General features: G+C 38.3%; 1 protein-coding gene across 1 annotated transcript in view; it reads left to right on the top strand.

The window, feature by feature from the left end:
• Positions 1-17,305, top strand: part of WWC2 (WW and C2 domain containing 2) — a 95,485-nt gene that overhangs the window by 61,443 nt on the left and 16,737 nt on the right. The window contains exons 9-17 of the mRNA XM_066548312.1: positions 1-243; positions 4,850-4,939; positions 5,854-6,461; positions 9,856-9,979; positions 10,802-10,882; positions 10,966-11,052; positions 14,125-14,317; positions 15,878-16,048; positions 16,742-16,854. Coding sequence (XP_066404409.1) covers positions 1-243; positions 4,850-4,939; positions 5,854-6,461; positions 9,856-9,979; positions 10,802-10,882; positions 10,966-11,052; positions 14,125-14,317; positions 15,878-16,048; positions 16,742-16,854 — 1,710 coding nt within the window. The remainder of the gene's footprint in view (positions 244-4,849; positions 4,940-5,853; positions 6,462-9,855; positions 9,980-10,801; positions 10,883-10,965; positions 11,053-14,124; positions 14,318-15,877; positions 16,049-16,741; positions 16,855-17,305) is intronic.

The following is a 17,305-nucleotide window of genomic DNA, read 5'->3' on the forward strand; positions in this document are numbered from 1 at the left end:
CATGGCTAATTTGAAGATTGAACTCTCTAAGCTAGATAGTGAAGCCTGGCCTGGAGCACTGGATGTGGAAAAGGAAAAACTGATGTTAATCAATGAAAAAGAAGAGCTTTTAAAGGAGCTTCAGTTTGTTACACCACGCAAACGGACTCAAGACGAGCTAGAGCAGCTAGAAGCAGAAAGGAAGAGGCTTGAGGAAGAGCTGGTGTCTGTGAAAAGCACACCCAGTCAAGCACTTGCTGAAAGGTAAGTGGTTGCTTTTTGCTAATATTAAATGCTGCTTTCGGCAATCTAACCTTTGTACTCATTGCAGACCCTGAACTATGCCTCGATGGGCTATTTTCCTTCAGTGACTGTTCTCAGTAGGTCTTAATTAAATTTGTTATTAGCCCAATGGGCAGAGAAACAAAGAAGTCTTCAGTACTGTGAGAGAATGTGAACACCCTGTATCTGCTCTGCAGTATCAGTTGCTCTGCATTTGTTAGCAGCATGAAAATGCCTGTGACAGATGTTAAATAACTGAGGAATGTCAACACACCAGCGGGAAGGCAATACATCATTCACTCGTTTCTGATAATAGCTGTAAACTGTTTGAACTCAGGTTACAAAGATTATCTTGATTGTTGCAACATCTGAAGCCTTTCATTGTGAGTTTTATTATGCACAAAAATGCAACCAAAAGGGGGAAAATCCCCGAAAGTTCAGATGAGAAGGATAATTGCTGCAAAACTTTCCTAACTTGCTGCTGCCTAACTAGTAAGGGTAGCTACTCTCACAATAAATTGTTTTTAGCTGTATTCAGACTTTGAGAAAATCAAAGCTGACTGTCACAGATGGACTTTTCATCAGCTGTAAGTGGAAATAAATTTAGGGGCACCTCTAGCCCACATAAAATGCAATAAACACAAAATGTCATTGTGTGTATCTGTGTAGTATGCCTTACTGAAGTAATACTATCAGCATTGTTTGGCTTTCTAACTTCCCTCTACTAGGAAACACCTGCTGTTGCTCCAGTGTGCTGTATGGCCAAATTCCTATTATAGGATTAGAAGCCTAAATTCTAGCTCAGTAACAAGGAAGTTTTTTGCTTACAAAGTACAAATGTGTGTTTTATGCAATATTTTTTAAAACATTTTTACACTTTATAATAGTTTAAATTGCACTATATTAATAATCCAAATATGTTTTAGAAGAGGGGAACTATATTTTCACAGGAGAAGCTGCCTGTCTAAGGTAAATTGAATCTAAGATTTTGATAATATGCTATTGTATAGCTAAATCTTGACTCAAGCTATAAATAGATAGCTGGTGTCTGAATTTTCTGGTTGGGATTTGCTTTAGTGCAGAGTAAGTTCTCCACCTGACTGTTTTCCCATACATGTCAGGTGCCAAACTTGGAGTACCAAGGCCAAGTAAAATTGTCCCCCATTGTCAAGAAGAAATGAATTTTCCATGTGTAGTGACAAAATGAGTTGTTAGAGCTTCCTTTTTCCCCCTCTCTTTTCCTCAAAGTTTTTTCCTTTGATTTTTAATCCTGAAAATATGGAGTGTTTGGGCTTTATTTCCTGAAGTTAATGTACGGTATGTTGTGCTCTGCTGATTAAAGTAGCACTTTTAGTGGCTTCTGGGTTGCTTTTTTGTTATTCCAGTGAATCTCCAGTGAATTTCTAGCTTCAGCTGTTTATATTAAAACTGTCTCCTTTGGTGACTTCAGAGCACATATAAATTCTTTCACATGAGGCTATTTTGAGGATTATTTCTGGTTTGTCTACTATAAGCATAAAGTGAATCTTCTTTTTCAGAAGGATTCAGATGATGAAACTTTTTCTAAAATGTTAATTTTAAAAGAATACATTTAATTGTGCCAGATCAATCAGCAGGATTTTGTTTCTTGGAGATGAGGGAGATTCTCCTCTCCTTTCTCAGTGGAGGAGCCATGCTATCTTCAAAATATTGTGCTATTGTTGCATTATCATTTTCTTCTCTGAGGTTTCATGAATGCCTTCAGTTTGCAGTGTGTTCACAGGTAATTATAATGAAGCAGCAGCATAAGAAGCTGTGGTTTGTGCCAGAGCTTAATGCAATGAGGGTTCTTTCATTTGGTTTAGTGGTTTGGGTTTTTTTTATTTCTAAAGGGAAATGAAACAGGAGACGTGCTTTGACTTAAAACAAAAACATTATAGCATAGCCCTGGGTTATTTTAGTGCAGGATGCTGAAATTGCCACTAGTAGATGTACATGGATTCAATTTACAGAAGGAGGGTGTAGATCATAACATATCAACTTCAAAAAGGCAGAGACTGGGCATACTCTGGCTGCTTTAAGAAGCCTTAAAGCAACTGTGTAGAAATAACTGCATTGTGAAACTGTTGAGAACTACTTGCTACTTTTTTGCCTCTGAGTTCCATTATTGCTTTAATCCTTGGCAGTATCTCCCAACTAAACATAGCCATTTGAACAGGTCCATGATTTAAATACTTGATTGTGCTGTTGCCTGCAAAACAGGCACCTGCTCTTGTGCCTGTCACAAAGACGTCCACCTAAGTCTGCATTGAAAGACTTTACCTTTTTTATGTATTTTGTTTAAAGATTCACTGCACCTCTCAGCAATGTTACAATCTAAGATCAAAAGAGAAAGATGTCTCACTAACACTGAAGTCCCTCCTGCAAGGAGGAACAGATTAATTTAAATAGAAGTGATACAAACAAGAGAGACAGAGAGAGGCCTGTGTCAGAACAGATTACACAATGGTTGTTTAGGTGTTTACACAGGGTTTTGTGGATATTATAGTTCCTGCTTGTGCTATAAAGAGGGAAGGTTCATTGTCTGAAAGTTTTGGAGGTGGGGTTGTTGGGTTTTTTTTCCATTTTGATGGATGTAGGATGAAAAAACTTTACCTGAATCTCAATTTGTTGTGAGATCATAAAATTACTTCCTGCATTTCCTCGAACTTTCACAAGTGATTCATCACTTGGCTTGTGTTTGAGATTTGTGACTAGCATCTTTCTGACATTAGCCTGCAGGTATTAACAATTGTATTTAATTACTAGTAGATCAAATTACTTCCAGGAAAGAAATTTTTTTCAGGTGCTAAATTATAAGGAGTAAATTATGTTCATCAACCTCCTTAAGATGATAACAGAAAACAAACTGTTAATTGTGCTTTTGAGACAAAAACCAATGAAACCTTTTAGTTCAGTAGTACAAATTCAGTTGCTATAGGGTCTCTCTCAAGGTGGCTTTTTTTGAGGACTTCATTCAGAGCAATTCCTAAGCTTTTATTTTTTTTCCCATCTTCTGCCATTAGTAGTTGAACACAGAGCAATTTCTATGCCTCTTCCTTGAGGAAAAAATTATAGCTCACTACTGAAAAGCCACAAAAGAGCTAGTGAAGAGCACTCTTGCTTGGGAAAAGCAGAATAGATTAGGCTTTACAATAAGACAGAAAGCATCAATAAATAGTAAAATTATTGGAAAGAGTGTCTGATACTATAGATGAACATAATTCCTGGTGTGGAAACCTGTGTGCATGTCTTCCACAGAATGAAATACTGTGTATGCTTTTAACAGCCTTAGCAGGTATTGGCAGATGAGCACATCACTGCAGTGTGAGAGCACTGTGGCGTGGGCAGTGGAGTGGAAGTCACACCCTGGCTGACCTCGGGGTAACTTATTCACCTTTACATAACCCAGATTTGCTCACTGAATAAGCATGGGTGTAAGCAAGTGCTCTTCATGCTTTGCTGAATCAGGGACTTAATGTACTTTGCTGGTATCTGATGTTCAAAGGGAGTGAATTCTGAGCACTCTTGAGTATCTAATTAAGTTAATTCACTTTGTGTAAGAAAGCAATGGTTGATGTTTCTTGTTTCTCAGATTAGTAGCTGGAGAGCTTGCGATGTATCAGTTGACTGAGCAAGGCCTAGAGGAGAATATAGTAATCCAAAACTACAGGAGGATTTTAGCTGAATCCACTGAAAGCAAGCAATTTATTTAGTGTAAATGGAGTGATAAAAGGGAATTAAAAGAGGGGGGGAAATCATTCTAAAGGTTAGTGAATCATTTCTCCTATCCAAGAGGAATAGGAGAGTTCCCCATTTTGTGGCTTTACAGCTGTTCTAGATAACAAAGCAGGAGGCAATAAATCCTGCCTTCTCATAAAGGTGAACTTGATGATGGGCATTACTACGCTGTGTGGCTCTGAGGTGCTGACAAAGCTGTTGGGAATGTAGAGATCTCTACCAAGGACTCCTAAATATGGTCTATAATCTCAGAACCTTTCACTGAATGCTGCTTTGATTTGCTGTGCTTTATCTCTATATAAATATTCTGAAATTAAAGGGAGTGCTTTGATTTTAAACTTCAAATAATCAAAACTAATGCTGGTATTACTGGTATTGGTGTTCTTTTGGTTTTCCTGGTTTTGTTGGTTGGTTGGTTTTTTTCCCCTGGAACTATATTAAGTGAGGAGGGAGTCTGCAGTATGGCTTTTAAAAACTGCATGAGTGCAGATCTTATTATCCTGCAGTTGCAGCTATTTTCCCAGTGCTCATTTGTTACTCTTTTATTGGGTGCATGTTCCCCTTGGTACAGTGTGAATGTCCCAACCCTGTGCTTGCTTGTACACTCAGCAGGTTTGTTACAGTGCTTGGTATTCTGCAGGTAAAGTCACTCTGCTGAAGCAGTTGGGGTTTTATGATCAGACCGAGAGCTAACACAGTATTTTGGATTTTAGTCACTGGCAACCTGATAAAAAAATGAGGGATCTTCACTTTGTTTCTTTTTTATCTATAAAACATTCTAGCCTATTCTGTAATGCTTTCCTGAACTAATATGTACATATTTTTGCAGATTAAAATTGGAGGAGAGAAGAAAAGAGTTGGTACAGAAACTTGAAGAAACTACAAAGTTAACTACCTATTTGCATTCACAACTTAGGAGGTGAGACTGTACTGCATGATGTAAAACCTGTTTTGTAGTAGATTTGGATGTCTCAACTTCATTCTTAGGTTTATCTCTTAGCTGGAAGATCAGCAAAATATATTAAAGTAAAAAAATGCAAATGTAATAGCTTCAAGTGTTTTGTCACCATGCAAACCTGGTGTGCTTTTATAATTTCAGCAAATTTTCTAAGTTGATAGTTCTGTTATCGTTTAGTAAATATATTTTAAGTGTTTAGAAGGGCCTGCTTGAATTACTTTTCCTGACATTTTTTCCCAGCAGTCCTCCAGAACCAAGGCAGTGGCACTCAGTTTCTCTGGCCCAGCAGGACTCCCTATCTCCTTTATTAACAGGACAAGATTGCATGTTACAGCCTTTGCCATAATTTACATAGTTAGATTTACTGTGCACGTGGAGTGCGTGTTGTCACGCAGATGGGAAGCAGTTCTGCTATAAATTGTCTATCTGGCATCTTTCCCAGGTGCTTGGGCATAGGGTGGGCTGCATGACTTGCTCTAGAGGTGGCAACACTCCTCTGCTGTCATAGGGTCCATCCTGGGTATCCCTGTGCGGTCACATTGACCACACGAGCACCCGCACCAGAGTGGAGCAGGTTTCCAATGGGATATAACAGCTGAGAAGGCTGCTGTTACTGCCAGACCACAAATCTGCAGCCTTCTGCAGAAGAAAAGAGGTTTAGGCAGGTGGCCAAAGGCTGGCTAAATTGCCCTGGTAGTGTGCAGGTTGGGCACACTGAGCTAAGCCAGATATAGATGCTTAAAAAACATAATGCCCCAAGCAGCCTTTGGTTGTAATCTGTTACAAGGCAGATTCAGTCAAGCTTCCCTCTTTTTATTCTGTTTTGTGCTGGTTTAGTTTAGTAACATCAGCATGTGTTTGTGCTTTGTTTGCAGCCTCTCAGCCAGTACGTTATCTGTGTCTTCAGGGAGCAGTTTGGGATCCCTGGCGTCCAGCCGGGGATCTCTGAACACATCAAGTAGAGGCTCGCTGAACTCGCTCAGCTCCACGGACCTCTACTATAACCAAGGCGAGCAAATTACAGATTTGGACTATCAGTACAAACTTGATTTCATGTTGCAAGAAAAAACTGGTTACGTTCCTTCGGGGCCTATCACTACTATTCATGAAAATGAAGTGGTCAGTTCCCATGGGAGACTCGGTTACAGTGACTCTCCTTCAGCTGCAGACCATCCCAAATTGACTAAACCTCCCAAATCTGTGACATCACTGTCTTCCAGATCCTCTCTCTCCTCCTTGTCCCCACCAGGGTCCCCTTTGGTTTTAGAAGCTGCATTTTCAGTGTCAGCTCAAAACTCCCCTCTGCATCACCTCACTACGGACTTTGAAGACTCTGACCTTTCAGGTGATTTTGCAGGCATTAGCTTCTGCGAGAATCAAATATTACTGGACTCTGAAGCCAGAGCAGGATCTCAGACTCCTACAGATGATAAAGGTCTAAACATTAGGCAGCCTCTGCCTTCCCTACATGAAGGAAGTTCAGGTAATTAAAAAAAAAAATCTAATGTCAAATGTATGTACAACATGAAAATTAACAGCTGGTTCTTGAAATGAGGAGGTACCTTGTGTAACTGAAGAGTATCTTAATCAGCACGCACTTGCATGTTCTGAGGGATGTTACCTAACTTCTAGTTTTGGCTGCAGAGAGCTGCAATCACCCTGATTCTGTCCATATTTTACCATAGCTGTTTTAGAAAGTAAGTTCATATATTGCAATCTGTCCCGAAAACAGTAACACAAAAAGCTGAAGCTGGATTTTGAAAGCATGGAGGATGCATGCTGTTCCTAGGTTTTATCAGGATGTGTGGATATAGAGCAAACACCCTCTGCTGGTGTTTTCATAACTTGAAATCAGGTACTTTTTTGGTACTTTCTCATTGAAAAGTAAGTTGCAAACTGACATCCTCAGTAAAAGAGACTTCTGGATGGTAAATTATGTGTTATGTGTATCTAATTGTTTGAGCCTGCTGTCACTGAAAGATCTATGTTTCATTTTGAATTGAGAAAGACAGGTGACTACATTACAGTGAGAGTTTCCCTATTTTTAACATAAATTTCACAGCTTTTGGCTTTTAATCCAAGTTAGAACAGAGCTCCTAAGTGAGTCTAGGATCCCCTTGCAGTCTGTGGGTAACTTCCAAAAGAATGAGACATCTTGTCCTAAAGCATACTTCCCTTTAAGGAAGAAGGGATGAATGACTGTGAGTTATCAAGGTATCCTTAGTTACTAGTTAATTAGGTGTGATGAATTCCACTTCTGGTCTGTATCAAAAGCCATACAGCATACTTAATCATCTTATATTGTCAAAACCTTTGGCAGAGCCAGAATTTCAAAAATCCCAGCTGTCAAGATGGCTCGTGCTCAGTCTTGGAGTGCTCTCTTTGCTGCCTTTTGTTCAGGCTGACAGTATGTTGTGCTCTCTCTGCACATTTATTCTTTTCTAGTGTCATTCTGTGTCATTGTCTTCAAGTATGTTGCAAACCATTCATGTTTATGTTACACTCTGTTTTCTCAAGGAAGAACTGAGTGAGACAGATTTCCAGTAGTGCTGAGCACTGGCAGCCCTATTTGAAACCTGGTCAGTACCTGGAATTTCCAATTGTATTTCTGAGCTGGTAGGGAAGCAGCTAACTAAGGAGTTTGGTGTTTTAGAGAATAAACATGGCCTAGCTCTTGAACATTGTCCAGATTTATTACCAAGTTTGAACCCTTGTGCTTGGAGTTTTTAAATTTATAATAAAAGTACCATGTCACATTCATAGTTATATATTTTAATGAAAAATTTGCTGTTATTTTTTTAATTCTCTCAAGGAACTGTTGTAACATCTGTTGTCTAATTAGATTAGCTTACTGCAGTACTGTGGTAATTTCAAAGCTGGCCAGAGCAATGTGGCATCAGAAGATGGTGTGCTTAGTACAAGCTGGGAGGCCCCACTCTGTTTCACTGTGCAAAAAGAAAACAAGAAATTGACTGATGTCCTAATGGTCTGAACCTGTAAAATGCAAAGTTGAAAAAGCATGGAAAGGGAATCTGGGGGGAGGGGGTCTTTTTGTCCTTTGTCTTTATAGGATAGTGTAGCACAGTAGTTATTTTACTTTAGAGCCATATTATAAAAGATTGAAACAATAATTAATTTTCCTGCCTGTATTTCAGCAGCATATCCTTTCCAAATTAACAACAACTTTCAGTCTGTCTTTGCAGTCTGTCTGCAGCTCAAATAGTTGGAGAACTGAATTCAAAATGGCTTGGAATTTGGGAACACTTTGGCCTATGTAAAATCAGAAATTAAAAAAAAATATATTTCTATAGGTCATTATTTTCAAAGGCATTGTGTTGTTCTCTAACATTTTTTCACTTTTTGAGGACCTCTTATTCTGGATATTGTCTGCTTGCCTTTTAAGTCTATATAAGTAGTTATGGTTTTAAAATGTAAATGCATTCAGTGATTCTTCATACTGATACTTCCCCATGTAGCACCATATGCATAATACAGTTTGTCTTTAAACTTGTATTAAAGCTGCCAAAACAAGTATTTGAATTTTGAATAGCCAGGTATTAACTAATTACACTTCAATACCTCTGGTTTCCACAGTAAAATGGTCATCATGGTGAGACTTCAGTAATTAACAGTGAGACACAGATCTGGGGTTTGTTCAGTGTTTCTCCTCCAGTTTCATCCTTGAAACTGCTGTGATGCTGAATGGGAAGGTTTGAACAAACTCAGCCAGAGGCACTAAACTTGCATTCAGAATTTCAGCCCACAGACTTAGGTTTTTACAGGACTACAAATCTGAATACTGCTGAATCTTAACTTGGGCATAGACAAAGACTCAAAGGTAGTACAGCTCCTATTGTCATGTAATCTGCAGTGTTCATCTGCTTCTCTGGCTGTCTCTGACTTTTCTGTACAGGTGAACCATAGAGATATTTGCTCCTCTGCACGTGTCCCTGCTGTCAGTAACCAAGTTAGAATATCTTGTAGTTCTTCCACAGTCAGTCTCTGTCATTGTCAAAGTCAATTCAGGCTGCCGTGGTAATTCCTAAGGGTAATCAATAAATCATGTCATCACCTTCACCCCTCACATGGTGAGGGGGAAGGAAAGAGCACTTCATCATCAAGGAAAAAGCATTCCTACTGCCATAAATAAAAGCACAAATGCAGCAATCAATCATCTAATCTAGAGCCTGAAATTTTAACATCTTAACAGGATGTAAAGTCATGATTCAGATGGGGATGATAATGCATACCAATATCCTCACCCCTGGCAGATAAAAGGACTGCATAGGCCCTCAGCTTGCTGTGCTGCAGAATGTGGCTTCATGGCATGACACTCACACATGAATGCAAGTTGAAGATTAAAGCTAAGTAGTCATTGAAAGGCTGTAGCAGAGAAAGTTTTTGATGATAGTAAACCAGAGGGGATTTTATTTCTAGCAGTTATGTCACTGGGGAGAGGATGTCTGTCAGACTTTTGAATATTTAATAAACAGTAGGCAAGCACTTGGCATGTAGCTGCAGTGTTACCACAAGTGCTGAATGTGAACATGGCAAATACTGGTTTAAAGATCAGGAAAATGAGGGCTTATAATGAAGGATAATAACTAGCTCAGTGCATAAGGGTGATGATAGGAGTCTGCATCTCTGGGAAGAAGTAATAGTATATTTTCAAGTTCATCAGTCTGGTTATATCTGTAGCCAGAATATGTAGCAACAGCAGTACAGTCTCAGAATGTTTAATGATATGGAACAAAACTACTCTGTGATACTCAGCTAAGGGTCACCGCTTTCAATGTGACAACTTCCTAAGCTATGCTCATCTCTCTTTCTGACTATTCATCTCTTGGACTAGTTTTCATTCTTTTTCCTTTTTGTAGGTGGTGATTTACCAAGAAGAACAGCTGGTCATCTGCTTGAGGAGAAGACAGCTTGTGTTTCTGCTGCTGTGTCTGATGAGTCTGTAGCTGGAGATAGTGGTGTATATGAAGCTTCTATGAAACAGTAGGTTTGAGAAATCATGCAAGTCTTTCCACCAAATATTTAAATATATCTATGATCAGTTACACAGTACCTGCAGAAGTAGTTAACCAGCCCTGCCTTTTTTAGAAATAATTTGTATTTTCAGATGGAAAGGAAGGCATATTTGCCAAACAATGAAGTTTGATCTGAGGGTTATTTTTTGTGCTTGTATAACTTGGTTGAATTGCATTAATATACTTCTTTATAATCTTGGGGTTTTTTCCTTGCTAGAAGTGTTCCCAAGAGAAAAGCTTGATTTAAACTATGCAGGTTCTGCCATGTGACTCTATTGTCAATACTCAGAGTTATTGTTTTTACTTCTTGCTTTGTTAAGGATTTTTAAGATTGCATAGCAATTTTTTGGAATGTTTTTATTTTTAAAAAGAGGTTATAGAAAAGACAATAAAAAACTCCGTTGTAATGTTGGTATTAAAATAATCCAGGTTGAGGCTTAATGTTCACTGCAGTGATCAGGATATAAGAAATATATTTGCTGTTATTTTTTGACCAGACAACTTCTATAGGATTCTTCATACTAGTTTATATAGTATTGCCTGTAATCTTCAGTAATCAGCCTCAGGCCTTTCTGAATCATTGCTGCAGTTGTCAAACTATTCCAGCAGCAACTGCCCCTAAAACAAGTACTGTTGTTGTGTAGGCTCTGAAATCCTTATTTGGAGTGCATGCTGTAATTAAATCAGCATGTTTAGGAGAATGGATATATGTTCTATGTATGCATATTTAATAATTGCTGAAAGCTAACTATAATTTTCCAAAATTTGAGTATTTGCCTGGTTTTCCTAGACCAAATGAAACTGAGGACACTGTATATAGTGAAGATGATGCAACAACTCTAGAGGCTGCTCAGGTACAAATAGGACTCAGGTGAGTGACCAGCAAGGGGAATATTTCTGTTGATCCATAAGTGTGAATAGTAAACTTCCCTTGTGTTGTCCTTTTTTTAACAGATACGACCACAGCAATTCAAGTTTTGTGATAATCATAGTGCGGCTTAGAAACCTTCCAGCATTTCCTGTCCCCCTTGGCTCTAAGATGTAAGTCAAACAATCACTGAGAAGTAGTGTTGAGATATGAGTATAATAATAAATTCTAAAAATTCTCTAAAGGAATTGGTTGATTTATGGCTTAAGAGCACTGAAGTATATACAAAACTTTTCAAACTGTTGTAGTATTTAGCATTGTAGTATTTATGTAATATTTAGTATTTGCATATTCCAGCAATGCTGCAAGAATAAGATGCTATCAGGAAATTTGCACATTCCACTAAACTGGAGAAAAAAGGATTTTAAAATGGTGTTTTTTCTACAGCTTCTAAACACTCCAGCTTTGTGAGTGCAAAACAGCTATGCTATAGTTACTAAAACCATTCTTTTGATACTTTGGCGTCCTTTCAGCTCCGAATGTTGTCTTTTTGCATTTATGTGTCTTTTTGATGTAAAATGGTATTTAAAGCAGTATTTGTCTTTTAAGTGAGCTTTTAAAGGAAAGGGGTAATTTAATAAATTGCAAGAGGACAAGCACAGTCACATTGAGATACACCATCCCTAACAACTAGAGCTTGGGGGTCTGCTAAGAATTAGTTCTTGATTCGAATTGGACCAACAAAGTCTAAAAGTAAATTGCAGTTTGAATCATATGTAGAGAAAAGCCTGAATGTGTTATCACTGAGTTTCTAATCCAAAATTCTCATCTGAATAAATAAGTACAGGTTGCCTTGGGGATGCTTGTACTTGAGCAAGCTTTTTGACAGACTGTAAGTTTACTTTAAACTGTTGAAAAGCTTAATAAGATTGGAGTAGGATATAATCAGTCCTTGAAAAATTTAGTTTTCTTGCTGGTTCTTTTCCCTTTGTATCCCATTGGCTTAAATTTGATTGGCAGATAAATAGGAAGCCACTGGATATGGAAAGGATGCATTAAGGATAGAGGCCTGGGTGCTTGCTGGATTTTTCTGTTTGGTTTTGTTAATAACAAATGGTTGTTCTACTACTATCCTTCCTTCTTTGAACTAGTCTTTCCTCTGCTGACCTTCCAAGTCCACTAACACAAGAAAACAAAAAAAACATAGAAGAATAAATTGACACAGGTGAGAGGAAAAGTAGATAATGTAGAATGGCAAAAAGATGTTCAGTAACATAAAGCTAGGCCAGAGCAGGTATCTTTTCAGGAATTAAAGTGTGAGGTTGTAATTGATAGTCAAGAAGTCCTAACCTGCTGCTGCTAAAAGAGATTTGATGAAATTAAAGCTGCACAAAACAAGGAGGAAGAAGGGGCAGGGTAAAGGCAGGACCTTGCAAATAGCATTTTTCTGCCACTTGCACTTGTGTGCATGTATGTATAATCTGTACAGATTAAAAATTGGGTCTGAAAAAAGATGCTACATTATAGCTGCATTTCCTAGAACATCAGTTGGATAAATTAGTACTTTAGTGAACCTTTACACATGGAAGAATAGATTTGACATGAGGTGTTACTGATACTGTAAAAACTGCTCACTTTTAGCCCAGGTAGAGCACAGTTGAGGGGTTACTGTGTCAGGGTCACTTCTTCATCAGTTGAGAAGTCATAGGTTTGTCACAGTAAAATCTGATTAATCGATTGACTCTTTAAGTTTATTAATTAAAATGAAAGTAATCACTTGTATACAACAAAGTGAAAGAACAATTTCTTTCACTTCTTTGTTTACCCTTCATTTGGCCTGATGCCAATAAATTGGCAAACAGTTATTAAAAGAAAGTTCTAATGGACCACCTTTTAAACATACTTTTGATACACTTTATCTTCTATTCCTACATCTTTTATAAATGTTTTTATACATTGCTTAGTCTATTAAAATGGCTGTTTTCAGTAGACTGCCAATTGCTTACCTACCTGCATGAATACAGCAGCAGCATTACTGGAGTTACAATACGCTACCACTTCACCTCAGGACTGGCATGTCAAAATGCTGGATGCCTGCTATCCAGGCTGTACATGTGAACCAAACAACCTAGATTTTGCTCTTTATTCCAAGAAGTTTGGCATAACTGGGAAATAAAGATTATGCCCAAATTTAAGTAAAAAAATCATGTTTCTCACAGACCTAATTTCTTTCAATTTAACTAACATAAAATTAACATTAATTTTTAATAAAATTAATGAAACTCTGCACGAAGTCAGAAAATATAATAGTAGTGCTATAAATTTTGAGAGAAAAAGTATTTTCCACAATTATTTACATTGACCTACTCTTTTTTCTTGCTTTAGCCAGCTTCATTGCATTCTATTGTCCAGTGAATGCCATTTATATTTAAAGCCAGTACCAGAAACAGACTAATATATAGGCACAGAAAAGATGTTAAACTATTACTATGCTCATTTGTGTGTATGAGAAACTGTGCAATAGGTAAATAGCACATACAAATTGCATTAAAAATGTCTTTTCTCTGTCAAGCTGCTGCTAAAGTGACACCTGCAAGTTAGCTAGTACAACTTTTATGCACATAATACCCATTCATATTGGTTGTATGAAATGAATGCAGCCTTGTAACAATTTTAAGTTACTCTCTGTGCTTCCATTTAGGCTTGCAAGATGCATTCTTTCAAGTTTCAATTAATATGTTATACATTGATCTTAAGCAGCTATGGCCCTAGCTATTTTGTTCCTTGCTTTCCTTAGTTTCCTGCTTTCTTTGGAAATCTTACTTGATTTGCTTCCTTAAAAGATTAAAAGACATCACTGCTTTTCAGTGCTGCTTGCATTATTCTAAGAATTTAATTTTTACGTCCACCCCAGTTCTTCTCATTTTTTAAAATTAACATGAAGGGCATGTTTCCTGCCACCTGTGACATGATCTTCTTTGTTTACAGTACTAAACTTGGATAGAGTCAGAAACTGCTTCCACTCTTCCTACTACTACCTTGCAGGCACAAAAATTCCTTCTTGGGAAATGTTTCTGCAGGGGAGTTCCTCACTCATCTTTGTCACCTCTTTTCCATTCCACTGATAAAGTTACTGTTCCATTTTGTTGCTATGCAGTCCTTAAATTGATGGGGTGAACTTCTCCTTGCATCACCAGCCAGTGGCAGTTTAAACAGAGGTAAAGATGTTGTTTTGTTTCTGGCAGGTATATCAGAGTAGCAGTCCTTCCATCCTCCACTGATATCAGCTGTCTTTTCCGCACTAAAGTTCATCCTGCCATGGAAACCATTTTATTCAATGAGATATTCAGAGTGGCCGTTTCTCAAGTGGCACTGCTACAGAAGACACTGAGAGTAGATGTGTGTGCTGTCAGTAGGACTCGTCGGGAAGAATGCTTGGTATGTGGTTTTATTTCTGGTGCTTTTTTGGCATGCATTTGTTTATAGTGTCCCCTCTTATTTTGATGGTCAAGGCTGCTAAAATTCCACAGCACTTGGAGACAAAGTCTGAAGCATAACTTAGTTGTTGCTATAGTACCTAGAATACTGCCTTTCTCTGAAACTCCTGGTACAGAATCTAATCCTGGATGGAAGGTATTTTGATAATTCTAACACAGAATTAATTTAATTACAGATCAATATTCCATCTTTGCCATTTTATGCATAAACCATTATAAACTTCAATGCTAGGTTTTAAAGTAAAAACAGAAGAAGAACCACAGTAAAAAATAATGAGAGCAAGCCCTCATTATCACCATTTGTCTCAAAGAACAAACTAAATTACATTTTGGACATTATTTTAGATTATATGATGGACACCTTTTTGGTCTTTATGATCTGTTGAAATAAAAAAGCATGACATTTATAGATCAGCCCATTGGAAGCTGTCACTTTGAATGTTGTTGTTAATCGTAGTCATCACCGAATCAGTGATGCTTCATTTACTTTCAAATTGCTTTTGCATGGTCTGGTGCAACTCAAGTCTAGTTTTTCACCACGAGAGGGATTTTAGTAGCACAGTGAGATTTTTGCAGTTCCCACACACTGAAGAGATGCTGCAATCTGCTGGGGTTCATTGGCTCTGACTACTGTGAAACAGCCTCACTTTTCAGAAGTTAACTTAATTCCTGGGGAATGTGTTGGCCTTTTTCAGTATGTAAGAGTTTTCCCCTGAGGAAAGGGAAGGGCAACAGAACAAAAATGCAACCTCAGGCAGGATACAAAGGTGAAGAAAGGACTCAACAATAACAAAAAACCCCAGTGAAGACAAGAGTTATTCCAAAGATCAAATGAAAGAGTTGGGAGTATCATCCCCAGCAGAATGCCCTGGACAGCATGACCAGAGTCTTGGCAAGAGCTATGTGTGCAGCCCAGCAGCTGTGAAGATAATATGCTTTGCCAAAGAACAAAGGATTTTAATCTCCAAGGCACAGCCCAAACATGAGTACTTCAGAAGTTTTCCCAGAGTACCAACTCAGTGGATGCCAGCGTTTGTCCAAATGAAAGGGTTTCTTAATCTCTTTTACTGGCTTTTCATCTCCTTCTTCCCTGGTTAGAGCAACCAAGGTCATCCATTATTTGCCATATGCATGATTTTTGTGGTGGGACAGTTGAAAAATCATGTGACACTTGCTGTCCCACAAACTGGTGCTGCACAGGGTTTCATTGCTGAATGCACTAGAGCAGGTGTGTGCAGTACTGTGGTATGGTGTGGGGTGTGCGTGTGGGGAGACATTTCTGCAGATTGAAATAAGAGATGGCAGAATTGACATTTCCATGTACTTACATTTGTCAATTTTAACTGGAAGTAGAGGGAAATAGAAAACTGTACATTTAGAAAGGGAATTGAGGTTCATGTCGAATTTGTGCTGCCTGTTTTGCATGATGAGTACAGTAGAATGTTTTGTAGAAAACAGAACAAATTTAAATAATTTTTTTCCCTTTTCTTATTTTGTACAGGCTGGGACTCAGATCAGCCTGGCAGATTTATCACTTTCTGATGAGACCTGTACTCTGTGGTACAACCTGTTGCCTTGCAAGCAGAGTCCTGGCAAAAAACCCAAGGAAGAAAATGACGAATACATGTTTCTGTTAAGCAAGCAATCACAGTCACTGGACTCAATGGACTTGGTGAGTGATGAGCTGGCTATTACTGTGATAGCAAGAAAAAAGCCAGAGACTCCAATTGTGCCATTGCATTGTAGTTATTTGAATGTGGGAACTGCCATCCTGAAGGTCCAAGGCCCTGTTTTGCAGGCACTTTTGTCTAGAGTGACTTTGTGTGAGTAGGGCCTTCAGCTGTGATTCTTTTTAGAAAAAATGTTATTGAAGAGCTTCCTTAAGTGTGTAATTTATTTTCATATGCATACATTAAAAATTGCAATTTATTAACTGTTGAATCTGCATACTCAAAGCCACTGCATTGAACATGCTGTTTATGCAAAACATACTAACTCTTCTGGTTAAATAAGCTTTTCTGCTTTAATTCCTTCTTAAGAGAACTGCATAGAAAATGTAACTTTGAAAAGCACCCTTTTTCACCTAAGAACAGTACGATAGGGAAGATGAGAAAACACATTGAAGGATGACAGGAGCATATTTGATTGCATTGTCATTTTAAAACCAATTGTTTTTCATTGAGATTTGCTCTGTATAAAAGTAATTATTCAATGTGCTATACACTGACAATTCAAATCCCTTATCCTTGTGATCTGGGGGTCATTGTGTCTGCTGACATCAGGGTGTCAGCTCTTGCAAGAGTTGTCATTTTCCTACCTGTTATATATCATTCAACTCTGGTTTATCTTTTTTCCTTGTGAGCAGGATGCTGTGTCAGCTCTGCTGGAAAGGACATCTGCTGAGCTGGAAGCAGTAGAACAAGAGCTGGCTGAAGATGAGGAGAAGGAACAAGAGCAAAGGGCCTCTGAGGAAGACTGGTAAAGACACTTTTCCTCCCTCACTCTTCATGCCTGAATGATTCAGCTCATTCTTCCTCTTCTTAGACAAACAAAAGGGCTGTACTTTTGGAGATCATAGATTCATAGAATGGTATGGATTAGAAGGGATCTTTAAAGATCATCCAGTCTAATGCTGCTGCCATGGGCAGGGACACCTTTCACTAGATCAGGATGGTCAACACCCCATCCACCCTGGCGTTGAAAATTTCCAAGGACAGGACATCTGTGGCTTCTCTGAACACCCAGTTCCAGTGCCTCACCACCACTGGAATTGGAGTAAAGTCTTGTTCTCTTGTATGGTCAATTTATTCACATTCTTGTAGGTTTACAGTCTCTTGGCTGCTCTATGAACTCCTACTACCAATGCTCCTCCATTCCATGTACATCTTCCTGTGAAACCACCTGGGTTGTGAAGCCACTGGGAGTGTAC

Source organism: Molothrus aeneus, chromosome 4, assembly GCF_037042795.1.
Source record: "Molothrus aeneus isolate 106 chromosome 4, BPBGC_Maene_1.0, whole genome shotgun sequence".
NCBI classification, from domain to species: domain Eukaryota; kingdom Metazoa; phylum Chordata; class Aves; order Passeriformes; family Icteridae; genus Molothrus; species Molothrus aeneus.